General features: G+C 39.7%; 1 protein-coding gene across 5 annotated transcripts in view; it reads left to right on the top strand.

The window, feature by feature from the left end:
* Positions 1–12610: 12610 nt before the first annotated feature.
* The window catches only part of TANGO2 (transport and golgi organization 2 homolog), a 30219-nt gene continuing 14957 nt past the window's right edge, over positions 12611–27872 (top strand). For 3 of the 5 annotated variants that reach the window (XM_082293391.1, XM_082293392.1, XM_082293388.1), the window contains exons 1-5: positions 15666–15705; positions 20950–21071; positions 25106–25194; positions 25400–25519; positions 26501–26615. In XM_082293391.1, the coding sequence (XP_082149517.1) occupies positions 21016–21071; positions 25106–25194; positions 25400–25519; positions 26501–26615 (380 nt within the window). In that variant the 5' untranslated portion in view covers positions 15666–15705; positions 20950–21015. Of the gene's footprint in view, positions 12746–15665; positions 15706–18022; positions 18132–20949; positions 21072–25105; positions 25195–25399; positions 25520–26500; positions 26616–27872 lie in introns of those variants that run through there. The other 2 variants (XM_082293389.1, XM_082293390.1) reach the window with 2 other exon arrangements.

The raw sequence follows: 27872 nt of genomic DNA, 5'->3' as shown, positions 1-27872 counted from the left end.
AAGATTGCACTGATGGAAGTTACAGGTAACACGAAATATGTCCACAAAAAAGCACTGAGCAGAAATACAGCTCAATACACCATCACAGCAATTCTGAGGCTCTTCAAAAATGTGCACAAATAAAGGGAAATAATTTTCACTTTGTTTATCCAGTCTAGCAGGCAGGACAATTATGAATTATTTCAGCAAATTCTTTCAGTTTGTCCAAAATATTCACTGCACATTGTTTTCATCTTCCTAGTTACAGATATGCCAATGTCACACAAAATCTGTTACAATCAACTTGGATTTACTATTCTTACCAGCTGTCTTATGTCTAACCAATAAAGGAATATTGAACAAAAAAGGGGATGAGAGTATCCAAATATAAGCAAAGATAAGCAGGCAGTTATTTCTGACTCTGAATGCAGTAACAAGAACTCCAGAGGCCAAAATGTTCCAGCTGAGCTAACTATGGCTTCCTGCTGCTGTTACCAACATGGTACTGTAGAAAAGTAAATGCAAATATTACTCACAAAGTACAAATAGAAGCAAACAAGATAATGGAAGAAACATGTATCTCCTGGCAAAAACAAAACTCATTAGAAGATTATGTTCAATGTAAGTCAAAATGCTTTGAAGCCAGCTGTATAAAGTGACAGTGGAAGCATTTAAATTTGAATAAACCTCTTAAAATTCTTTATTGCACTAATGGCAGAAGTTTGACCTTAAATGTTAATTTAAATAGATACAACCAAGCTGGTTAAAAAACACAAACTGTGGTCTCATAAATGCAGCTGCTAATGGTGCCCTCAGACCTGCAGCCACATCCCAGCCTGACTCAGCTCTGTCCATCCAGCTCCCCCTTCACAACCAGCACAGGCGAGGGGAGAGTCACTGTTGGCTTATCCCCACTGGGGAGAAACATAAAGGGAGATTGTCTTGCAACCCTGGAACTACTTTCTGGTTTTTGCACCGCAGACACAGAACAGCTGAGATTGGAAACACCCCTGGATATCAACTGGCAACCCTCCTGCTCACAGCAGAGTCAATTTGAGCAAGTTGCTCAGGATCTTTTCCAGTCAGGTTTTGAAAATCTCCAGGAATATGATCTCCACAATCTCTGGCCAACTTGCTCCAGCATTCAGTTCACACTTAACAGCAAATTTTTCCTCAGTTTTTGATTGAAATAAGACTCCTCCATTTTGTACCTGTCAGCGTATGAGGCTGTGCTGCCTGTTGTAGTATTCTTGATCAGCGTGAGCTACTTAAATCAATGAGCTTCAAAAATGACAATGAGATGTATAACCATGAAATTTATTGACCATGCCTGCATGCATTAGTAATCACACAGTTATGGCCTCTGGGTCCAATAATGCAGAGAGCTGAATTCCTTCTTCTTCCAATGACTGCTCTAGATTCCCCAGTCACACAAGGACACACAAAACAAGCTCACTTTTTTTTTTAGTCCCAGATATTACACCTACTTTAAACCAGCAGATTTTGTCTTGTACATACTCAGAAGTTTCTCTCAATTTTATAGTATCAAAAGTATTTTAAACAGTTTCTCAGAAAATCCACTATTAACACTCCTTGCCTCAAAAAATATGTGCAAAACCCAGTTATTCTGAGGGGGATCCGAGAGAAACTTTTATGGACTCAATACTCTTGAGATTTCTGTCAGAAATCAGTCACTTGATTTCATGTGAAATGGCAAGCATGCACAAGCATTTTTTTTCTTCTCTATTACAAAAGTCTCAAGTGACATTTGCTGTTAAGGAGGACAACACTAACAGCCAGTGAAATGTCAAAGGTTTCCCAAGGAGAAGTCAATTCTGTTCGTGCTTCCACTCTAAAAACACGTAAGTAATTCAGGGGTACCTAGTCAAACTACACCTGGGTGAAGAAGAGAGAAATAAATATCAGGTGTTAATCACTAATACTAAAATTGTGCAACCATTGCATTTGTGCATAATGCCTTTCTCATTTTATATTCTCTAGAAGAAAATACACTGAGAGATTTCTCCCCAACAAAATTTTCCAACTTGCTGTAAATGTTTTAAATCAGTGCAGCTACTAAAGTCTCCTATTTTAGAGTACAAGACTGATAATTAAGTCAGCCTATTTCAGGGCCTTCCCCCTCCCCCGGCTTCTTCATTACAGCTATTTTCATTCTGGACTCTCCACACACTCTGTGCACCTGTAATCTGTATCTACATTGTATTAGTAGGATCCTCCTAATTAGATTTAATTTCTTCAAGTGAGGAAAAAAGTGACATGCTAAGCCTGCCAGTTCTTTGAAGAATGTCCTAGAAGGTCAAATGGTGTGTATATAAGGGCTTTGTGATCTGTTTGACACAAGGAAGATACGGTTGGTCAACATTTCAGATGCCTTCAGTAATGAAAAGCAAAGTAACTGGTATTGATTCCATTCACATCAATCTCAAAATGGTAAACAAAATAATTATATCCTCTGTATAGCAGTCTCATGGGTACATGCAGATATTACTTAACAGATTACAGACAGAAAACAGTGCATTTAAATCAGATACTACGGGAAATTCTAGTTTTCCTAATTGAACTAGTATGTAGACATTAAAGCTTCTGAAATCTCTACATGGTTTATCCTTACATCTTCAACCAGAATCAGAAACTCTCAGAAGATCAGTACTTTTCCTACAGATTACAGCTCCACAGTTCGTCTACTTCTGAAACAACAGAAATACCTGTATTACTGTTTTCTAAGCTTTTACAGTTTTAAAATATGTTGGCTTAGTACTTCAAAGAAAAAATAGTTTTTAAAATTTTAAAATACCACTCTCTCCTGTGTGAGACCAGCTGCTTGCCCCTAGACTTTAACCTCTTTTCACATGAAGTAGTTGGGCTTATCCTGTAATTCTTATCAGTCTTTCCCTCTTTTTGTGGTACCATGACAAACTATACTCTGCATTACTTTAATCTCCCAGGCCTTGCTTTCTGCATCATTGGTGTAACCACACAATACAATCCCATATACACCAAATCTGCCCTACAGCCTTCTCTTCCCAACTGCATTACTGCGACAAACACATCTGCATTTGGCACCTGTTAAGTTCTTTCACTACCAGGATCAGTAGCCAGTTTCTTTGGTTAAACACTGCACCTTCAAAACAGAGCAGTATTTACTCATTACTGCACAGGTAGTAAGCCTGCAGTACAAAAAAATAAAACCTATAATAAGCCAAGCCATAGTCTTATTTATGCTTAAAATGTCTACTGCCAATTATAGGATTTCTCTCAGCCCAATTCTGTGTTTTCTAAATGTAATACAACATAGGCTACTGCATTTTAACAGGAGTCATTGTAGTTCTTGAAACAGTGACACATAAAATAATGTAAAAAATTACACCATCTACACCTTCGGTTTCCATAAAAAGGAGTTTTCTTTGCATTGCTCCCCAGCCTTTGTTGTATCTTTAATAAACTTCAGAACACTGAACTTGTGAAACTTTCAATATCTTCCTAATCCCTTGTGCCACAGAGAATGACCTTCTACTTCTTTCTACATTCAGATGGTCAATGCAAAGCAAATTTTTCATTTAGGACATAGAAACGGTTAATCCAAAAGAAAGGGAGCAAGTACAAGGTGAAAACAATATGGGAAAGTAAAATACCTTGTAGGGCAGAGTTTAAGACACTTACAGTTCTCTTGGCCAATGTTAAGGTTACCAACATCACCCTCCTACAGAGAGGGAAATGAGAAGAATTTGCTAAATATAGCTAGAACTGGATGGAAGGATGCCTATCCTTATTTGTGCATTCATCTGTTTAATTGTGGGCAATATAGTCCACTAGACAGCCTGAAGCAAGTGGGGATGTTCAATATTCTCTGAATTATACAATCTCCACCGGAGATTGGACCTAATTACACAGTTTACTACAGTGTAAATGGAAACTCTGTATTTTGAAACTCTCTGCAGTTGTATGTACCTCTCAATTCTTTTCTCAGGTTTTGGGAATGTACTAAATGCCTTCGAAACTGCGCAGTTTTAAACAAGCATGGTGAGAAAGGCCATGGAATTCTTGTGTTTCTTGAATGACTGTGTCTTTAATATCCAAATGTATATAAATAGTCATATATGCTGACATCAAAAATCAAGTTTTATGCTCAGAGCTTCTTTACATTAAGTCTGTGGTGACTGACGTTTTATCTTAAACTGATCTACAACTGCATTTTTTAAATAGTTGCAATAATTTAAATATACCTGTCAATACATCTTACCAAGTTAATCCATCTTTATTTGAAAAAAAAGCTGTAACTATCACACAAACCTGAAAGAAACAAGTCAAGGAATTTTATAAACCTGTGATCTAAGCTTTTAAAAGGATTCCTAAAGCTAAACCCTTGGTTTCAGTGACAATATTGTAAAGAAATATAATGGAAATTAACAGGCACTAGGTGCCTAAATCACTTTAAGAATTTGGGCCTAAATTCGTAACAGACACCTCCCAGCCGAGGTATCAATTAATTTATAAATATCACCAAGAATCTTCCATGTTCCTTTTATATGTATGTAGCAAGCTTCAGTTCTGTTTAACATGAGTTCTTCAGTACCTTAAATACTAAAGTTCCTAAAAATTGGAGTTACCATACTGCTTCTCAAACAGCGGAAAGTGGTTTGTGGCGTCATAAATGAAATGAGGCATTTCTTTCCTTGACTAGATAGACAAGCATGGGTTGGGATTCAGAAACCCCACCATCAGCATAGTAAGTAGTTTGTAAAAGCTGAAGACTGTTTATTACCTGCAAGAACATACCACAATGAAACATAGGAAAAAAAATGTGGTAACCTACAGAGGTTTCAAACTTATGGATTGTACAGTTCGATAATCTTCCATCGTCACACCACATTAAAAACAGTGCCTTACCCTCCACCTCTAAAATACTGCCTCAGGAGAGGGAACACAGGTTTTGACTTCCATTATCTTTCAGCCTGCCGTAAGGAAGTGCCTTGGTCCTGAATCAGAACCCACAGGAATTTAGAAAGTGATGTTTCTGCTTGTAGTAAAATCTTCAATATGTAATTTACATCTTGATATGTCATCATTTCTTGGTATTTAACTTAGTAACAGCTTCTCTAAGGTAGAGATTTTATTACATAAATTATGGAAGTAGCAGACTGGGTGTAGTGGAGACAGCATAAATTTCTAAATCAATACAAAATATGTCCCCGGTAGTAGTTGTTATTCTATGCAGGTGTGTTATTGATTACAGTCATAATGGTCTCACTTTAGCTGCCATCAATAACTCACTACTTGTATTGTCACACCGAATTAAAAAAGAACCAGTCTAAAAATATGAGGAGAAGTTATACCAGCATGGCATGACCCAGCCCGTGGTGCAAAGAAGCAAAACACTGCCAGTTTAAGTTAAGGTTCATGTTTGAGACTTCACTTGACATTACATTGATAAAATAAAGTCAAATGTGATACTTATTCAGGCAAAAGAGTGTGTGCCTTAAATATTCAGGAAAACTTTTAAATTTATGGATCCTGCATACAATAACAGTTTTCAATACCTTGGGACCATTAGAATACATGTTCTGTTATGCGAAACTGAATCAAAGTTTTTTGAGTGGTTATTGACATTTTACTGATGAACATGACTGAAGATTCTTTGCATCAGATTAAGAATTGTAGAAGGAATGTTAGATTATTTCAGTTTTTTAAATTCCTAATTTTGGAAGCTAGTCTCCATAAAACACCTGTATCTGCTACTCAGTAGAGAGATGCTCACAAAGTGCCAGTTATAAGACTTGATTCAACCTCACAGACTGGATCAGCCTCCAGAGAAGTCTGTCTGTATCCACTGTTTTAATCCACATGCAGAAGAAGTGGCTGCCCTTTCTAAATCAGGCCTCTAATTGACATGCCTGAAGTTACTGTAGCTACCCCAACTTAACTGTCACATCTCAGATTCTCCTTCCCCAAGACAGCCTGCACTTTATAAACCATATATTAAGTCACTGCAGTCTTCTTTCCTCTGGGCAATCTCTGCAAGCTTTGCTACTCTGCATACTGTTAAAAAGATTATAATTTTCCCATTTAAAACCTGCAAAAATGAGATTATCCAATATCATTATATACGTTCAGCTCTCATCAAGCTGTGAATCCAGTAGCCATGGACACTGTTGATAGTGAAACATTGCAATACAGTTTCTTACCAACAGGATAATGCAGTAAAAGAAGTCTGTGCCATCACTTCTGTCACTGTTCTGAATAGCAGTTACTTAAAATTTTATCACTACATAACCTAAATTAAACAGAGAACATTTACTGTAATGAGAAGGTTCCAGAGGTATTCCAACTCATGGGTACGACTTCCACCACCAGAGCAGATGAAGAAGAGGCAGTTAAATTACTGGAAACAGTAGCTCTAGTTTCCCTAACTTTACACTGCAATGAATGTTGATCAGTTAAGAGAAGACTTTTTCATACAGGAACAAGTTAGGGCAACATTTTTCTGTACAAAAAACCCCCATGATCATTCCTTTTATGAGAGCAGAAATAGGAGGGGAAGATAACTAAGCTTAGAACAGAAAAAAGGCATTTGTGATACACAAAGCCCAGATCCTGTAAAGATATGCCCAGCAACTCAACTGGTCAATACCACTGCCCCTGTAAGAATTCTTATACAGATTACTTCATCAGGTAATTCCAACTATATCCAATTAGAATGCAGGTCTTGTTATCAATCCCCTGGAATTTATAACAATTGATAACAAAAGTCCACTCTCACAGAAAACCGTGCAAAGGAAGCACTGATGGCTAATGCGACACTCCAAACTACTAGGTCCTGAAAGAAATTAGGAAAATAATAACTATTCTGAGTTTACCATCATGACAACATCTCAGGACTTACCCCAAACTGATTTACTCACTTCTTCCCTCTCACTTGCTTGCAATGTTTAAGCTGTAATTCTTCAGTAATGCATTTCAGAAGACAGTAAGTGCTTCACAACTCTTAAATAAACCATAAGCAGCTAAACAGTACCTATTCTGGAGGACAAAGGCCTGCTGCTAAGGCACTAGACCTCAAGTTTCCAATGGCTTATGACAGCAATAACAAGGCAAACAAAGTAAATAATAAAAATGAAATTGCAAAAGATACCTTGACAGTGTCCTTTTAATCTTCAGCCAACTTGAGATGTCATGTAAGCACTGAAGCAGCGAAGAGGTGATACTGCTTAGATAGCAAAATCTCAATTCCTCCCTGACCTACAAATCAGAAGCTAATAGATTAGTGGTGCACTGGTGTATATCTGCACAGTATCTCATGGAAACCCTGTCGCAGCTTCTGAAACAAAATGCTTGCGCTCCAAGATGCAGAAAAAGCATAACTATAAATAACACCAACTGAAGCATGCACAGAAGATTTTGACAACCCAGTCAAGGACCTTATGGAACAAATATCCCAAATTGTCTAAGAAAGCCATGAAAGCCATCATATCTGAAGAGATGAAGCATACTGCATGTAGCTCAGGAACAGAAAGGTCTTCCCAGTCCAATATAAACTGGAGAGCGAGACAAGAGAGGCACAACCCTCCCCATATGTTCTCAATGGATCTCAGTACCTTGTAATATTGCCAGCAGCAGCATCACCACCACACAAGAGGTGGATGAGAATTACTTCCTTGGACCACTCAGTCTGGAATCTGTTATCTAAATATTACAATTTTACTCTTTCTAAATAGTCAAAATATATGACATATATATTTGACCATAGTCAAAAATCACTCAACTTATCATGGTGATTAACATCAGCTGATCACAGAGGATTAAGACTTGAAGAATCAGACCAAGATACCCTTCACAGAGATGTTTATCTAAGTGGGACAAAAATCATGTAACTACAAAGCAAAATACATGTAAGTGCAGTGTCAATTTTTACAGAATTTGATAAAGTAACCAGTTAAAAAAAAAAAAAAAAAAATCAATAAAGCCAGTCACTTCAAGGGTATCATGCTGCCTTAGTTAAGATTCATTATTTTCAGAAAGAAGCAGTCCTTCCAACAATGGTAAGCTCCCAGTAACGACAACACTTTAAGAAACTGTATGTTCTTTGTAGTAATGAGGAGTAACTAGGTATGAGCTTCATTAACTAAATTGCATTCTCTGCAAAAGATTAAAATATCTTAAAATGCCACCTATATATACATTCCTACAGTGTCTCTAACATTTTTTATCCCTAAGATTAACCAATATTCCAAGAAAGGCATTTATTTTGGTGGGTCAAAATGTCAGACTACCCTGAAACAGTGGCAATCAATGAGCCTCATCAGGACTCCAAAATATTATTTTGTTTGATCAGTCTGTATAAGTTAAGGATGAGTAATAGATGCTGTCCACTTACTATGAAATGATTAGCCATTTACAGACAACACACCAAATGCTACCTGAAAATGTGAATGCCAGAGGGTTGACTGTCAGGCTTTCAAAAGATTGGGTATTACTAAATTAAGCTGTCTGTTCTTAGAACGTTGCACAAAACCAGTCACAAAAAGAACTCTGTTCACTAGAACTAGCTGTTTCTCTTACATACTATATAAAACAAGCTAATGGAGAAAATGTAGACCTCTAGAACCTCAGCAGACTGCACCAGAAGTAGCTTTACAGTTTGTTTTGGTCTGCATGTGAGATGCAAGGGTAGGAGCGAAAAGGACAAACAGGGAACAAAATGCACGCACCGCAGTTTTTTGGGGTTGGCTTAGTTTTACACAAGTTAGCTGAAGCAATTAAAACCCACTTCATTATCTAAATTGATTGTTTCTTTTCTCAGATGCTCAGGTGGTTACCTGCCTTGCTTCAGCTCACAGGTAGACCACATCCTACCTGAAATTTAAGAGAATACTTGTAAATCTCCTTGTTCTTATTTTAATGCTTAAACCCATGGTATCGCTGATGCCCTTCTCTAAGAAAACGCCTTCTAAGAAAACGTGTTTGTCAAATTATATGTATACTCTAAATGTCTTGCATTATGGAAAGAACACTTTTTCTAGAAATACGTGGATTTTAATCTTAAAAATCTCATTGCTAATTTTCAGGAGACACACAGGAAGTCTGAATAAGGTAACTGCATGCAACACGTGAAATTCCTTCCCTATGCATATTGGTGTAACCCTATAGTTGGCCTTTTCCTCCTTATTCTGTAGAGACAGACAAGAAAGTAAAAAATTTGACCTAACTGCTTTGAAGGTAACTGTGATGGCTATTAGGATGCCGTCACACTTGACAAAATACTGTCATACTCCGGGTAAACTGGAAAGACACAAGCCAAATGTCATCTCACACTTAAGTTGCTACAGCATTTGTTTAAAATGTTTGTGTCAATGATTTATACTCACACAATAAAATATTAAGAGCAACAAACAACAAACCTGGTAGCACAAGAATTCTAACAGGTTTTCCTTGCAGTGTATCAATTCTGACACTACCCAAGATCCACCAAAAGCACTGCAGATATAATGTGTTGCATTACATAAAATCAAGTACAGAAGCTTAGTTTTATATAACTGTAATATGCATACAGATGGTCTTCAGGATAAGATATCTGATCTGAACTACAGTTTGTACAAAATTTGAAGTATAAGCACAAGGCAGGAATTTTGCAATTTCTAGTACAGTGTCCTAACTCAATAAAATGGGAAACTCCCTCTATTTGTACCTCTTACTGGTTCTTCCAATATTAAAAACTTTCTGAGACTGAAATCAATTGCAGAGATTTTGAATTAATAGATTAAATTCTAAGAAGGGAACTGTTTTTCATCTATTTTAGCCAAATAGTAAGTCAAAATTATGGTTATATTAATTGAAATTCAGATATTTATGTTGAGAGCAACTATGGCATAAAAATAAAATAAGCAAAATCCACTTTATAAAGATCACCAGTGTCAAAAAAAATACAATCTATGATCTCTGAACAATACACAAGGATAAACCATGCAGTGAAACTATGCAGTCAAACTATTGTTCTTCCAAACCTTGGCTTCCTAATGCATTCCTTTAGCCAAGCAATGGGAAGATAAAACCATCTGCCTAATGGAGCATATAATTTAAATATTTCAGACAAGAATTGATGGAGACACTGCTTAAATAAATTTAAGAGCCATCCATCCAAATACCTGACGTGAAGACCCCAACATAGTTCACAACTTATTTTTTCTATACGAACTCCAAACTCTCCAGCCCTTGCAGTTACTTTAGTCACCATCCATACCCTGTACTACTTTATTACAACAAATCTTTTTTTTTTTTCCATAGCAGATTTAATATGAAGCTGCATTTTTTCTCTTTTGTAGGGCCTTGCAACATCTCTAAAATCATTAAAATTTCAGATTTTACTACTGCATCATGCAGTCCTGCACAATTTTGTAAACAAAATATGTCTAAATTTATGGACCTTTAAAGGACTAGTGTATTCAGCAGATTGCAGCACTCTATCCACAGGAAGTTACAATGAGCCAATGTCAATATTCTGTCATTTAGAAGCAGGATTTTTTACCATAAAGCATTCCCATTAATAAAAATCAGCAGGGTTATTTCCACCCCTCCCCCCCCACCCCCGCAAAACTTGTATTTAGGGTTTAAGCTGTTGGTATGATAACAGGTCTTCACTTGATAAAAAAAATCTGCTTTGGTTTTTTTTTAACAAGCTATGAATCACGTTTTGCATTGTGACCTACCTAAAGGCACAACACGACAGCGTAACAAGCGAAGTGCATGTTATAAGAATTCCCCCTTTCACATACACAAACAAGTGCCTACATGACAAAAACAAGAGAGAAAGCACGGAAGACAGTCTTTACTATTCCATATTCACTAGAAATGAATATTTCAAAGAGTTTTTCAACTTCTACAAACGTCAGATTTTAACCGTGGTCCTCAACACTGCAGGGAAAGTGAAAATTAAAAAATAACCCCTAACTCTGGCTTTTAAGTCTGTAATGGATTTCGCATGTGTGAAGAAATAGGTTAGTTTTGTTTGGTCTTTGCTACAAAGAGACTCATCGCCTATGCATGCCACAAATAACCTGAGCAATGACTTCCCTCCATGACAAGAGCTGCCCATCATATTGCAGGATTATTACAACGTTGGTTTGTTTAGGGGTTGCTTGTGTGTGTGGCTTGCGTATGTAACTCAGGCATTCGCATACATCAACTCCTCGTTGCGCATCTCACAATAAACTGATGAACGCTATTAAACCTGAACCAGCAACCTTCAGCAAACAAAGAAGTCTAGCCCGGAATCGTGATACAAAATCACCCCAAAACGTACTACACCCTGCAAGAACCTCTCACAGAAAATAGCCCGGCAGCCTCATTCATTCCCCCCAACCCAGCGATCTGCTCACCATCTCCGTCTTATTTCTCCGTCCTCATCTTATTTTCCTTGCTGCTACTAGCTTCAAGGAGGCGGCGTAGAAAAAAAGAAAAATGTTTTTTAAAAGAATTTTAAAAAATAAAGAGGGGAAACCCTCCCAACTCTTCAATAGACCGCTCGGCAGCCGCTGGGCAGCATATCAGCCCCTTGTCCTCCTCTCCCGCTCCCCGCGCAGGAGCCGCTCCCGCCGTGCCCGCCCCGCGAGTGCCCGTCCGTCCCCCGCGCGTTCCCCGGGAGAGCGCCCGGGCTGCACCAGCTCCTCCCGCCTGCTCACCCACCGAGGCAGCCGAGTAGTCGGAGCCGGGCTGATTCTCCCCTCCCACCTCCACATTCCTATTTACAAAGGGTATCCAAGACCATCTTTATCCAACTGGGGGGTTGGGGGAGGAAGGAGGGGGAGGTGGAAGTACTCATTAACCCTTTTCTTGCATTTACCTTTTCTACTGTGATTTTTGCTCCGTTTTTGGAACACACAGGGGAATTCCCCTTCTCTACAGAGCACATGGACTGGTTGCCATCGGGCCCACCGGGTCCCCGCTCCCGCACCCCGGCTTGGCCTCTGACGGTGCTCCTGACAGCCCCAAGGCCGCTCCAGAGAAAAGCTCCAAGGGCACGGCTGGAAAACGCGCGCCCTCCCCGAACTATTGCTCGGAAAACAACAGGAGCAGCCCGACGGGACCGCACTACCCCGGCCAGACCATGACGGCACCGCCCGCTCCTCTTTTTTTTTCTTTTTTTCTTTTTTTTTTTTCCCAAGCAGGGCGTCACATTCCTCAACACTCGCACCTGGGGGCAGGAGCGCGGGAGGCGTGAGGGGCCGCGCGCCGTGCCCGCCGTGCCCGCCCCGCCGCCGCGCGTCCACGCCGCCGACCCCCGCGCGCGCCGCGCGTCTGCGGCCGCACGCGAAGCGGCGCGCGCCTCCCGCGCCGCGAATTTTCCCATTGGGCGGCGCCGCTGCGATCGCGCCCGGCAACCGGAGCGCCATTGGCGCGGCCCCGCCCCGCCGCCGCCATTGGTCCGCACGCCTGTCCGTCACAGCGCGGTGGCCCCCGCCCCCCGGCGGGCGGCGGGAGTGGCCGGAGGAGCGGCCGCGGCCCCGGGACGGGAGCGGGGCCGCGTTGTCCGCGCTGGAGAGCGGAGCACGGGCGATGTGCGCTCGGCAAGAGCGGCAGGCACCGTTCTGTCACCTCCCTGGATGGGTGCGCGCCCCCGCCTCGCTGCGCGGTTGAAGGGTTTCTCCGCTCGGGAGCGGAACGCTGCCTTGCGCAGCTGTTCGCCCGGAGGTTCCGGGCCCTGCTGGTGGCTGAAATGCTGTGGCAGAGGGCCCGTCAGGTGCAGCGCAGCCAGGTAATGCTGGCACGCGATCCGCATGGATTTGTCTAACTTGACCTTCTCGCCGTTTGCAGTGGTCTATGCGCTGCCATCGTCACCTCTCAGCTTTGTCTTTGGTAACCTAAATAGCTTGAGCTCCCTACGTCCCTATTTTATATCTTGTTATCTATCCCTTTCATTAATGTTCCTCCTCTGAATAATTTCCTGTGTTTTTCCTCCCTCCCTAACCGTGGGTGCCAGAAATGGTGCATCGTTCCAATGCCTCTGTGCTGTGGACAAAGACAGTGTCACTCCCCTGTCTCCTTTTTATATTGTGTATTTATACGTTTAATTGTTAGAGTAGTCCAGTTTGCCACAGTATTACCCTGAGAGGTCACACTGAAATAGTAACAACTAAATTCTTTTTTGAGGTACTTTTTGCCATGCTAGCTCCATCTCTGCATTCTTTATTTCCAGATGCATTTCCTCACATTTTATGACATTAAAAATGCAATTTACTGGACTGGGATGACTTAATTGGATACATCAGATGATTTTGTAACCAGATATTAATTATTCGCTCCTTTATTAGGCTACAAAATTTACTAGTATCTTGCATTATCTAGACAATTGATCGAGATACCAAACTGAATCAGAGCAAGAACTCATCTCTAGAAAACTGTCAGGGTCTCTGATGTCTCCTCTTTACAGCTGCTTTTTGAGACCTCTCAGGGAAAAGATACTTAATCCATCTAAGGTGTGCTTTATGCATTCCAAATAATGTGCATTCCAGCACTTGAAGAAAAAGCACTTTAAACAAATATCAGGACTATTTCTCTTTTAGTTTTTGAAACTAACTCAGGACAATTCTACAAGCCTTTCATTAAGCTTCTGCTTGTATTTTAGCTTTCTCCAATAGAAGTTCTGCCCTGACAGTACCACTCTCTGGAAATGGATACAGAATCAGAGCCTGCTTGGGATCAGTCTATTCAAGTTTGGCAAACAATGGGAGCTATACACTGATCCCCTAGGACAGGGTCTAGAAGGGGCAACAATAACCAAGCTGTTTTAGGCAGAACAAAAGGTAGACAGGAGAATAAAAGGAAGAGTCAGAATGGCCACCAAATCCAGTATTCACAAATTCTTGCAGTAGACTGGTTTTGTGAAGCCACCTAAAAGGCTTTTTAAATGACTCTGAACTTATTCTTTATTTCCATATGTATTAAAAATAGCAAAAAAACCCCAAAACCAGTAAAAAACACCTTTAAGCCTATGGACACTTGCTACTTCCCATGGACATGACTGCTGCTGAAGGTATTCACATTATCATCTGAAGATTTTAAATGGGTATCAAGCATAGAAGCTAAACAATCTTTGGTCACAGTGATGAGTCTATACTTTGAGACTCAAACAGAGTGCCAAAATGAACAATAAGTTACATTTAATGTGCATGCATTTTACCAATTTCAGTGTAACGGAGATTTGTAATTTGTCAGTTTAGTCATCAGATAACTGCTTTGAATAACAACTCTCTACCTGAAAGCATAAATACATTCTAGGTTTATATGTCTCAAGGTAATAATTGCAATCTATTGTTGTGTTTCAGAAGCAATAGTACAAAGAATGATGATCATACACTCATCCAGTAATTTTCATCAGTAGATCTCAAGAGACCTTGTGAAGGTCAATGCTATTGTCCCATTGATGATGATGGAGAAGGAAAGCATTGAGATGAACTTGCTCAATGTCATATGCCAGAGCAGTGCTAAAGCTGGCAATTGACTTCAGGTTTTCTGTATCCAGGATGAAAAGTTTTGCCTCACAAGCCACCTAACACATCTCTACGCCCCTGGGAATTCTTTTAATTACTGTTTCACATCTTGTGTGTATTGTGTTTATCAGTGTTAAAACCTGAAAGAGCACTCCAGGCTTTTATGGTGTTTCCTTACAGGCTTCACCATAAAACATTTTGTAATTTACAGGCTCCACTGAAACCCTTTATTGTTACCCATAAAAAAAAAGTCAGAAAAATAAGTTTGAGATTTTGTTTGAAAAATGAAATATTAATATTTCAGTAGGACCAAAAGGTGACACAGATCCAATCCCAACCTAAATCTGAAGATCAAGGTAAAATTACTAAATGTTTGATTATCAGTTCTGATCATGCTGTGCTAATAACTGAAAGCAAATTTGACATTGTCACTTGTGTTTTCCTCAATCCTCAGGAAAGCTGTCCTGGCTGGAATTCATCCCATTGCAAGCTCAGGGCTCAGTGACTTTGGGGCATTCCTGGAAACAGAGTCTCTGGTGAAGGTAGTCAGGGGAACAGCATCCCAACAACAGGGGCCTTGTTCTGAAGGGTCAGGAGCTACATCCAAACCCACTAAGATTGTCAACAGCCCAGTCCTGGGTGTATCCGTCCTCAGAGGTATGAGCGCTGTGACACTCAGGCATTTAATGTTATTTCACACCTTCATAGAATCATAGAATCAGCAAGGTTAGAAGAGACCTTTAAGATCATGAAGTCCAACCTGGCACTACCACTGTAACCTCTATAAACCACTAGACCACATTACCAGATCTTAAACACGTCCAGGGACGGCGACACTGCTACATCCCTGGGCAATCTGTTCCAATGCCTGACCACCCCTAACAGTGGAAAAAAATTTTCTAATACCCGAATTTCCCGTCTCAGCTTGAAACCAGATATGCTGGCTGTAGGCTGACGCAGCCAAGAAGCAGCTCATGCACTATGAGATGACTCCCCCAATGCGCTGGGGGATGCCGGGCGGTGTCGCACCGACCCCTCACACACACACCCCGCGGCGGTGCCGGGCCCGCGGGACACAGCCCCGGGCCGAGGGCACAGGGAAGGTGTCGGTGCCGGCAGCGCCGGCGGGAGGAGGAGCCGGGCCCGGCCCCCGGAGGGGCGGCGCTGCTGCGGCCCGGCCGCGCTCCGGAAGCGGCGCGGGGGACGCGCGGTGCGGCGGCCGTGGGTGAGTGAGGGAGGCAGGGAGGGAGTGAGGGGCCGGGGGTCACCGTGCCTGCAGGGCGGGCTCGGAAAGAGCCCGGGGGCGCCTCAGCTGTCACCAGCAACCGGGAGCTGACGGGCTTCTGGTTCGGGGGGCTGTGTGTGCCCTTCCTGGCCACCGCCACAGCCCCGGCCCTCCCCGCCAAGGAAGGCGCTTCCCCTGAGCGCCATTTGCTTGAGGTTTTTATCCTAAATTTATCCAGCAGCACCTCTGGCGATATTTTCAGGTGTCAGTTCACACCTGTTTTCTTTGGTTATGCGATGCCATTTCATTCTGTGGTTCCTGCGTAGGTGGTGCCTTCTTGGTACTTGCGTCACGTCCAGGAGTAATTTTAAGTGTACAAAAGTAATAAAGCAATTTTTAAATTAAGTTTTAATGTGTGATGACCCTTTGAGGTCAAGAAATAGTCACAGATAGACAGTGAAAACTACTAATGACTTTTGGTGGTTCCTCACTGAAGAAAACATAAGAATTGTACAAGCTAAAAATACAGCCTTTACCTAAGGAGCAAGCCCAGCAAAAAGCTCTGGGTCCGCAGATCCGTGGCGGAGGAGAAACTCGTGTTCTTGAGAAACTGGGGCAAAGGCTCTTTTACTCCATCCTTGTAAATGTTTCTAAAACATGGTGTGGTGAAGGGTTATGTTTACTGGTGTTTGTTCCTCATGGGAGCTGTACAGTGGACCTAATCTAGTAAAATGCTGGAGAGAAATTAAGCAGCTGAAAATAAAATTAGCACATTAAACTTGGGAGTGCCGTTCAACTTATATGTTATTTTCTGTGTTTCATAAGTGTTGTACTTTGCATTGCTGTCTCTTGCAGTGAAGACTTACTCTTCACCTTGGTAGGGTTATAAAGCCTAGGTTGCTTACAAATGCTCTTTATAGGGAGCAACCTGGAAGTCATCAAATTATAGAACCATCTATTCCGCTTCATCTTTAATTATTAGTATTGCTACAGTGAAGCATGTGTTACGCAAGGGAAGTGCAAAAACGAAACAGTAAAATGCTTTAAAAATGCAGCCATGAGACACTTTTCTCTGCGGGGAAAAAAAAAATAGATTACTTTTAAGAACTAATCAAGCATCTCTTACTTTTGATGATTTTAAAGTTCTCTATTTAAAAAACACTTATTTCAGTAGTGCAAGAAAATGCATCCAATTTTATGGCCCTTCTATGGGCATTTGAGGACTGTAGGGCTCAGTTTCATTTGGACATACTCAAAAGAGACAGTAAAATAGTTTTGCACTCTGCTGACCACGAGTTATTGTTGTAGTACATAAAACTAGCAGATTCTAGTGAATAATGATTTTTTAGCTGTGCTTTAGACTGCACCTAAACAATAGTTTTGGATCAGTTGAGAAGCAATTGAGATCACTGTGGTAACTGACAGATGTTATTTATGATGCTTCATTTGTGAATACAAAATACATAACAAATGGCTTCATTTTTCAAATGCTACTGCTACTGGGAATTCTTAAGGGTAAAATAGTTTTATGCCAAATTGTGAACTGATTGCTTCTAATCATCCAAATGATGGTAGAACCCTATGAAAAGAACATACACAATCTATCATGTTTGGGTCTCTTGAAAGTCCCTCTCAATGCTACCTTATGCTGGCATGTATCCACTCATGCTTTTAACAGAGCCTTCAAATGAGCAAAACAACACACTGTGCTGTCTAACAGAGTACTGTAGCACAGAACAAGAATGTTAGTTACTTTAATGTCATTTCCAAATTAGTGGTGCCATTTGGAGCAGAACACTTAATTACAGGATGTTTGTGGTTCTTGTCAAGCTGGTTTGTGTGTATTAGGCATAAGTTGGACAGCAAACTAGAAACATTACAGAAATAGGAGATTGTTGCTATCATGTCATCCTTGGTAACTGTTGTCTTATTGACTAGGAACAAGCAAACTAAAATTTAGAAAAGCTCATTATCCAGACAGCAGTAAGTCTTCACTGTCTCCAACCCAGAACAGAGGATTTCTCCCTCCTTCCAGCAGACCTTGCCACGTTGCATAGTGTATATATTCTGGCTTGCATTGTCTTCAAAAAGAAAATCAGAAAGCAAGTGTTGTACCACGACTTAGCCTTTTCTGTTTGATTGCTTTAAACTACAGCACCTCCTGCATCTCTAAGGATGGTTCTGAAGACACATTTTCTGCAGAAATGGAGCTCGAAAATCAGCTTTTGATCTAGCTTTGGACTTGCTGTAGGATCGAGTTGCAAGTGGAAGTCACTGCTGGCCTAATCTTTTTCACCTTCTCCTCTCCTTGGTCTAGGGGGTCTCAGCTGAGTGAGGAGGAGGCTGAGTTGAGCACATCTGCTTTGCAGCTCCAGCTCTGTGCAATGTGCTCATCTCATCCCCACAGTTGCAGCACCAGCTTTTATGTGAGTATGAGCTCAAGAAACTGGCACCTGCATGAAGACTTTTTGATTGAACGTTTATGTACTTACCATATCTATGACAGCCTCTCTTCAGGCTTTTTTTTTCCCTCTCAGTGTTTTGTTAATCATTGTAGATTTCAGAATATCCAAATTTGAGTCTGACTTACAGTATTTAAGAATTTAATGGTAATATCCACAACATGTGTTGCAAGTGCAATGTCATCTTTGGTCAAAGAAGGTACCAAAATACCTTGCTTGCCTCCTTTGCCAGTTAAGTGTTGCTGCTATTTTAAGGGGTAGCTCTGTTTTATCTGGCTTAAACACTTCTGTCAAAAAAAAAAAAAAAAAAAAAAAAAAAAAAAGTTGGACTGTTTATATAGGACCTATAAACACTTATGCTTGTCTCAAGGCTGGCAGGTGGAGCCCAAGATAAAATATGCTGGTTTGATATTTGGGGTTAATAAAAGCATAAATGTAACTTAATGAACTGTAATAACATCAAGCAGGGTTGCTGGGGTGACAAAAAGATAGTTCTGTCAAAGCAGTAGTACCTAATAATAATTAATGTGGATTCTAGAAAGGTACCGAAGTGTTCAAAATATTTGTCCTCCTAGATAATTGTGATGAGTGTTGCAAACTTACTTTGCAGCTGTTTTCTGACTAGCAGTTTTTGTGTAATCTTTATGCTGGCCAGTAACTTTGCATGAACAGCTGGACCAACTTGATTATTTGAAGGGAACTGAGTAAATCAGCTGATGGAGCCTGAAACTTCTTTATTAAAATAGTGGTCTTATAAGTGATTAATTGCAAACAGCTTTTTATCAAGTAATTCATTTAATTATCTGGCAGGGCACCTAATGAATACTAGGAGCCATATCTTCATAGTCAGCAAGAGTACTCCGTGATAGTTGTCATTAAAATTGTATTTTGTATCTTTGCTTTCACCAAGTGAGCTTCTTGGCACTTTGTCCATTAAGGATTCCCTACGATACTCGTGGTAGTGCTGTAGATGGGAACCTCTAGAACCATAGATTAGAAGGTGATCTCTTTGGAACTATGAGTGTTGTTTCTGAAATAGTCTGTGTGTAAAAGATCCACGTCTTCCAGTACTGGTAGTTCAAGTCCAGTATGATTGCAGTCTACTGAAAATTCAGCAATAGGAGCTGAGAAGATGCATATCACCTTCTCAAAACTGGTTAGATTTTCTCCATAAAGCTGGCTATGGGTCTTTTAAACACCTGGTTCATAAATCAGTTATCCAAAATTCAAGACTGCGTCTTCATTTTATGAAGTATTTCTAAGGCAGTTGTCTTGGGATTGACTTGTTAGAGGCAAAGAAAGCCAACAGTGTGATTTAATTCAGTTTTCTCAGTGCCTTATTGTGCAACCTGTTAAACACAAAATAGTTGGGATAGCTCTGCTATTCTTCTTGGCTCATAGATTATGAGTCAACTCAGGAGGGAAATTCTTTTTGTCAGCGAACAGAATTTAAAATACTTTCAGGTATATTTACGTATCTACACACACACGTGCTCCTGTGCACTAATTTTCTTGTCAAGCATGTCAGGAGTGTTGCACCTCTTTCTGAGTTAGTTCATGTCCTGCAGCAGAAGAGTCTCTTTGCAGGGTACTGGATTGCAAGACTGAACTTGTGCCATGACAACAACAGCAGGCTGGTTTTAGTGCTGAACTGTGACTTAACAGGATCCAACAGCTATGAGCAAGCTGTTAATTAAAAAAAGCGATCCGTACAAATGCTGCACTTGCAGCTCTGTTTCTGGTAACATGAAATGTAGTCAAGATGATCCATTTCCTGGTATCTCTTATGACAAATTATGTAGAAATTAAAGAGCAACAGAGACACTTTCTACAGATCTTGAAAGTATGGTTAAAAATCCTACTTTTTGTACAGAAGTTTTTTCAGTCATTGGGTTGCTCAGATGGCCTTACAGTTGGGTGTTGAATTCTGTCTCCCTCTCCCCTTGACTTACCTTGAAAGCCCTTTCATGGCAAAAGCTCTCAGTAGCAGTAAAAAATGGTTGTGTGTCATTGGGTGGTAGCATTCCGAGAATTGTTTGAGCAGCCACAAAAAGTAAAGATCAAACTGCAGTTTTATTACCAGAAAAATGTTAATTGGACAACACAAACTATTTGAAAGCTGTTTTGTTGGTTTGAAATGGAAAGCACATTTGTCATCCCATCTGCATGGCCAGAATTTTAAATACAGCACAAGTGCTGGAAACTCCTCATCAAAATGTAAACTCTGGACACAAAATGTCCAGTGTATTTCTATTTGTACCTGACCTTTTACCCAATGCTAAACAATAATAATTTCTCCTGGACTTTGACAATAGCTTGGTCTAAATTATACTTTATTTGCAGGTCTGTGAGTGTCTTTAACAAGGCTTTTTCTGGCTTCTGCAACAGTTTGAGTCTTATTTTCTCCTTTATTCTAACATAAGCATTTTGCTTTACTTAAGAAAGCGAAAAAAGTAAAAGTACTTTATTGGTAATGAGCAGAAATTGCGTAAGAGTCTTTTTTTTCATGTATTGCTAGCACTGTAGACTTTGTCAGTATTTTCCTGATGCAGGTTTTTTTCCTAAAATCTGAACTAGCCAGGCATAATTTTGAAAGAAATACTGTAAGAATTTGGTTCGTAAACCAGTCTTTAAAACTCATCTGATTTGGAAGTTGTATTTTATTTATTTATTTTTACTGTGAGCTATTACTCAGTACATTGCAATCCTTAAGCTTCAGCGCAGCAGCAAGTTATCTTCTTATAATTTGCAGTGTAATAGATAATCTTTATTTACATTTTAGGCTGTTACAGAATGACCTTGCATTGAGCCTTTGTGGAAGAAGCAAGACTTAAACATCACTTCTTCGATGTGCATCCTTCTATTCAAATTTGACCCCCGACCAGTTTCAAAAAATGCGTACAGGTAAGATGGCTGTAGCTAAAACAGACTTGCTTCTGTAATATTTTACACAGTTTCTTTTTGTAGCTAGTGTGTGAGCTACAAACTCAAGTCAGTATTATGTGTTCAGTTGTGCTTTTGTAGTGTTTAACTTCATGGCTTTCCCCATTGGAGGAGTTACTGGAACCTTTTGAGAGCCCTTTGGTTTTAGACTATGTCAGAAGTCTTGGGCTTTGTAATCATGGACCTTTTGCTGGTGATCTGTCATGTGGCGTGTAAGTCCTTAAATGTTGTACTCCAGTGTTTGAAAGTCCTGCCTTCTAATTTATTGTTTAAACTAAGGGGAATCCTGTTTGTGGGCATGGCAGTTGTAGCTGTCTCTTGCTTTCAGTATGGTAGATACGTTTAGGGCTTCCAGTTTGCAACCGAGGAACTTCTAGTAAGTATCCTAGCCTTTCCCCTCCCCAAAGTCTGCTTGCAATTAAAATTGTAGGCAGTAAACTAAGTCATGTATGAAATGTTCAGCCAAAAACTGAAGAAAAATTAAGCTTGCAGGCTTCTAGGTAAGTCTATAAGAATGTATCGATGTCATACAGTGAGTTTCCAAAATATTAAACATCCTGTAATTGTTTTCTCTTTCATTGTAGCTCATAGTTTTTAAATCTCATATCCAACATCGGTATCTTTGAGTACACTGAGTATGTAATAAAAACCAGCACTTCGGGCCATAAGCAGGCTGAGAAGGTTCATTGTTTTCTGTATTTATATATACTGTATAGGTTCTATATTACTTTGTAGAGTACAAGTATTGGTATTCATCCAGAAACCATCAGTCTGCTCAGTAAATCGTTGTGCCTTTCACTGACTTGTTCTCCTGTCCTCTCGTATTAAGAAGCAGATGCCATTCTATAGAAAGAAAGGAAATGAGAACCGAAACCTCAATTGTCCACAGAGTGCATTCCTTTCTGCATCTGGAGCCTGCCTAAAAAGGGGTTTTGTTTATGATGTGACTGGTGCTGAATTAATATATCCATTTATTTGGTCTGACTTTCTTTGTGTTGGTAGTTAGCGAAAGACAGTTTCATCAATTTGATGCCTCTTGGGGAAAATCCTTTGGATGTAAACTGCAGTTGCTCACCAAGTGAACTTTGTGCCATGATCAATATTTGAAAGTAAAACTTAGAGTAGTTTGCTTGCTATGAAAAATTGCATCAAGATTGAAATTATTCATTTATATCAGAAAACAACTTGCTGGCAGTGTCAGAATACGACAACACTTTTGAGATGTTTGGCCCAAATTCAGGAGTATTTAATTGTATCTAACTTTCTATCTTTTGTTAAGCAGTGCCTTGCTCTATATAGACCTCTGAGATAAATCACTCTGAACCACCTGTTTGGGTGATAAATGCCAGGCCGTGGTGTTACTGGTGTCAGATTTTAACATCAGATACATAACTTTAGGTTTTTTTTTTTTTTCTTAACACTCCATAACTAAGTCTTTTTGCTTTTCTTTATTCAGGAGAATGTTGAAGTTCTTTCTTTTTAAATTGTTCCTATGTTTTTTTCACCTTTGCCTCAGGTTTCTGAAGGACATAGGTCTGAGTATCAGTTGGGAGTGGTCCCCAGCCCTCCTGATTCCAAGCACTATTGTAGCCATTAGGCCAAGTCAGGCGTCTCACTACTAGTCCTTGCTAAGGGTAATTTTTCTTGACTGTCTGAGCATCTCTGTACTGTAGCTCTGTTTATTTCATGATGAGGTCTTGGAACAGTTTTTCCAACCAAAAGGGGATTCCTGTACCTGCAGACATACTAATTTATTTCTCTGTCCATCAGGAAGCAGACAATTAAACTTTCCTTACTGTTTTGCGTCTCTAACTAAAAGAAAGTGTTTGTAATGAGCATTAGAAGTTGAAAAGACAAACAGCTTTTCATTGGCTGAGTTTACTGGCTAGAAGAAAATGGCCAAGCTAAAACATGTCCTCTCTAACACTTAGGAGAATTTTCCATCCAGGTAGACTCTGGTTTCTAGACCAATATATTGGCCAATTTTCTTGAGCACCTAATTAAGCAGAGCTCACCCTTGTGACACACTAACAAATCCATCTGCCTGTACCTTTGCAACTTGTTCTGTCTCTTGGGGCCTATCTGTGGTAAAGTTTAGTGCAGTGTAACAAGCACTTTACTGTAGTTCATTATTATTGTCAGAGGTAATATGCTGCCTTTACATCTTTCTGAATAGTACTGTGTGCATCTTAAAAATAAATAAATGTTTCAAGCTTCAAAGCTATAATCACAGGCTCTTTTCTGGAGCTGAATTGCATTGTAGGAAATTGCTTTAATGGAATGATTTCTCATGTTTTCATTTCGATATTAAAATAAATCTTAATACGTAAATCCTAATACAGTTGAATTATTTCAGCTATAAAAATAGCTGAATAGGCTTTTTGCAATTTATTAGAAGATGAGGGTCACTTAATATTGCTCCTTTTCAGTATAATTATGTTTCATAAAAGACAAAATAAAGATGTTTTTATTATTATGCTCTTGTATACTAGCCTTGTGCTAAATTTAGGAGTCTGCATTAAACTTGAGATGGGAATATTCAATCACACAAGAAAGACTTAGCTTATTTTTAGTATTTAGATACTATAAACAAACCACAGTTTCATGTCAAGAATTATTGAAGGCAAAATATAATTGAAGCTTCAGGGGATGAGAAATGCACTTCAGGCAAACTATTTTTTAACAGTGGAGATATTCATTTAAATAAAAATCTGTGAAAGGAGGCTGCATCCTGTTAATGGAGCGTGTTGAAATAAGACTACAGAAGTTGGGTAAACCAGCAGAAAGCCTATAGCTCAAAGACTAGAATCAGCTAGAAGAAGCAAAATTATGTAAGTTTGAAAGAAACAATATTATATTTGCATTGGAAAGATAAAAATGTACATGCAGTTTGCTTTCCAACAGATGTTATCTTTGTTGGACAAAATACTAAGCACCTTACCTTACAGAAAGGATGCCATTGAAGTGTCAGTTTTTTCTAGTTCCTCTATGGTTGATTATGATTCTTTTTCTGTAGTATTTTTCTAATGTGCAACTTGGACCTCACAATCCTCTTTTAAAACAGTGTATTAGGGTAGAGATGAATTTGCATGAAAGTTCAGAAATCTGCAGAAAATGTCAGTACATCTGAATGCTGAACAAAGTAATGAGATGTCATTGGGATTGATTCTTGTGTGTTGTGGCTAGAAATTAGAATTAAAATTGTATGGTCTGTCTTCAGTTTCCAGTAGCAAACTTGTCTTCTGCTGTGCAGATGTAATTGAGATGCAGCTGGTAGGAGAAACTGACAGTGAAGAAGATACTGAGGTTATGGAAAACTGGTTAAGAAAATCTGCAGGCTTTTGAAAGATGGCATTTCATTAAAATTAAATTAAGCAACATAGCTGGAGAGAAAGGAGAGCGTTCACTGTCTCACAATTGAAATAAAGGCAAATCATGTTGTGGGTACTGATGAGCAGGACTTTGGGAGCTGTGCTGGAGCTGTGCAGGGCTTTCTGCAGTCACCTGCTTCCCTGAGCGTCCGCACAGGGCTTCCCTGGGGTCACAGTTGTCTTTTACCTTTACTTGGATCAGCCAAATCCGTTACCTGCTCCCCAGGTGAGGATGTTCTACCAATGAAAAACGCTTTTTAAAAAAAATAATTTCAAAGTAATAATAATTTTCTTTCATTAAGCTGTAACTTTGTGCTGAGGAATCTTAAGGTTGTCTGTGTGATCTTAATTCAGTGTCTTCTGTTGTAAGTATTTTTTGAAAATACTGGTTGCCTCATTCACTCACAAGATGGACTTGCTGAGTCAGTGACAGTGAGAGAAGAGGCTGTTGTCAGACGTCAGTCGACCTTTACACTGAGTGGTAAAGGTGAGATGGGAGATAAAGGATGGTTTCATGCTTAAAATGAGTTAATGCTCTGGAAAAAATTGGATTCTTCTCCTGCCTGTACTGTGAAGCTCCACATTTGTAAGTAATAGTGTCTTTTTTCCTCTTGTGTTCTACAGGCTTATTCTAGCAGCTAATAGGGATGAATTTTACCACAGACCATCCAAATCGGCCGAGTTTTGGGACAGCAGCAATGAGATCCTTAGTGGTATGTATGTCCTGCTGTTTTGAGTGGTTTTTATATCATTTATAAGGGAATCATGGCACGGATTTTTTATTATTAGGGTGATGGTGTTGCCTTTCTAATAAGAAATTTTCTTCTTCCTTATACATCTAAGGAAAACATGTTGTAAGTTTGAAACATTTTTTAATTTTAATGTATTTAATAACCTAACTCTTACTTATTCCATTAGGTCTGGATATGGAGGAGGGCAAAGAAGGTGGGACATGGCTGGGAATCAGTAAGAAAGGCAAGATGGCAGCCCTGACAAACTATATGCAGCCAAAGATTGATAAAAATGCAAAAGGAAGAGGTATGAAGGAGTTGAAATAAAGAAAGTGGACAAATAAACCCTGGTGTTCCAGTAAAATAATGATGATTACAAAATTAATTTTCCTAATACAGCTTTATGGACAAATAGAATGTTTATGTGCTGTAAACGGATTTTTTGAACTGATGAGTTTGAGTACGTATGTGAGGAACTTGACTTGGATAATGATTTTTTGAGGCAAAAGTAAAACAAAATGTAGTGCTTAGAGCCTGAAGTTGAATTCAGACAAGAAATTCAGCAGCACCATCTCCTCTGGAAAGTAATTCTAATTAACAGGCAGAACAACTAGCCAAGCATTGACCTAGTTTTAGATCACAGCAGACTTTTTTAAAGTGTATATTCATATTCAAACACCTGTGTTAGGGAATGCAACTTGGATTATGCTGGAGGTAGCCTAAAAGATTCTTCTTCTGTACTGATAAATCAGAGGAGCAGAAATAATAGGAAAAACCCTTTTTCAAAGAGGATGCTCAAAACAGCACATCTGTGGGGTTTTTTAAAGTAAAAATAGGTCTGTTTGTAACTGTCATATGGTACTGGATTGGGAATATATTGCAATGACAAAGGTGTCATACAGAGAAATGGACCATGTCATTTGTAATTCATTTTAGGGTCATGTATAAGGGAAATGAAGCAAGACAAGAAAGAATTTGTGAGGTGGGAGGAGAAGAAAGGTGCATCCAGTCCAGAGTAGTTAGTAAATGTGAATTCTGTAGAATTTTTGGCCAAGAGCTTTTGACTGAGTTCTTCAGAGTAAAAGTCAAGGTCTTAATGTGAACATGGTACAATGATGTAGGACTTTTAAAGGTTGGTTCGTTACTTGGTTTATTTTGTGTTTGGGGTTTTTTTCCACTGTTACAGCCTTTTGGCAACAGGAATCTTTATGTTTCTGTTTATTTTACCAGGCCTGTCAGAATAGTGAGCGTACACATGCAAGTTGCTCTATGTACTTCTCTTTCTTAGGTGCTCTTGTAACAAACTTCTTGACTGCAGATCTGGACAGCTACTCTTACTTGAAGAAAGTATCAGTAGAGGGACATCTTTACAATGGATTTAATTTATTAGCAGCTGACTTGAAGTAAGTCTACAAAACATCACAGTTCAAATGTCAGAGGGAGAAAGATAATAACAGTGCTGTACATACACATCATAGCACCGAAGTGTAACAATACAAAAGCCTGTCACAAACTAAAGTTAGAGCTCATGATTTTTGCTAATTGGCATTCAAGGTCCTAATTTTATTGTAGTCCTCCTCTCCTTTGTTATTTTTTTGTCTTTCAAACACTGGAGGGCTGTCTTGTATTCTAACCAGTGCTCCCCACAAAACTTCTTGCGACTCCCTGATAGGCCATAGCCAGTCTTTACCCTGGAGGCTCTGGGGCTTGTATTTTGAGAAAACAAAACCTTGGCTCATAATTTCTCAGACACCTTTTTTCTCAGAGAGTTGACATGCTGCAGCAGGATAAGAACAGCTGAAAGCTTTCAAGCTATTATTCCTGTCAGAGTGTCCGTGAATCTTTCATGAAACAGTAAAAATCAGCACAAGACAAATAAACATTAACTTAAGGTTTCTGTAGCTGACAAAGGATGTTTGATGTTGATTATAATCAATGTGGTTGGCACAATCCTTTCCACTGCGTGTGCATGTGTCTATGCACAAGTATATCTGCTGATTTTCCCTTGCATCCTGCCTGATGGAGAAGAATGGAAATCCAGGGCTAAGCCATCTCCAGGCCGTGTGTCAGTTCCGAGTTGGATGCACACTGCATGACCGGGAGCACATCTAAACTGCCAGGAGAACACTGCTGCTTTGGCCCACTTGGTGCAAAGCATTCATCTTATTCCACAACCTGATGGTGCAGGGCCTTCTCCCACTCAGCTTTTCTGCATGCTTCTGGGAATACACTTAAAGCAGAAGGCCACAGTGTTTACTGTTTTCAGTGGAAATAATTTCTAGCACCCTCTCACTAACTGGCCTTGTGTTTACATTTTCCACTTTCTGTATTAGACCACCTTCAGCTGGTGGCTCAGACTTATTAGTCAGTTCTGTGAAGATAACGTGAGTGTATTTCTGCTTGATGCACCTGCTTAGAAGTAAACATATAGGTTATGTTTCCAGAAATTCAATCCAGAAGCAGGCTAGGGAGTTGGAGAGTTTGATGCTTTTTGGTATTTTTACTATCTACTTTATAAAGTTCATTGTCCCACCAGAGACTTCCCAAAATTTTTCAGTTGCCTGAATTAATTTTTACCATGGTCAGAGGATTTGACTTTTTGTGCTTTCTGCCGTATGTTGCTGCCTGGCTAGATTGCATAAATTTGAAGGCTATCTTTA

This window comes from Coloeus monedula, assembly GCF_965178545.1.
Source record: "Coloeus monedula genome assembly, chromosome: 18".
Taxonomy (NCBI): domain Eukaryota; kingdom Metazoa; phylum Chordata; class Aves; order Passeriformes; family Corvidae; genus Coloeus; species Coloeus monedula.
The sequence above is the reverse complement of the archived record's forward strand: the minus strand, read 5'-3'. Positions and strand labels throughout refer to the sequence as shown.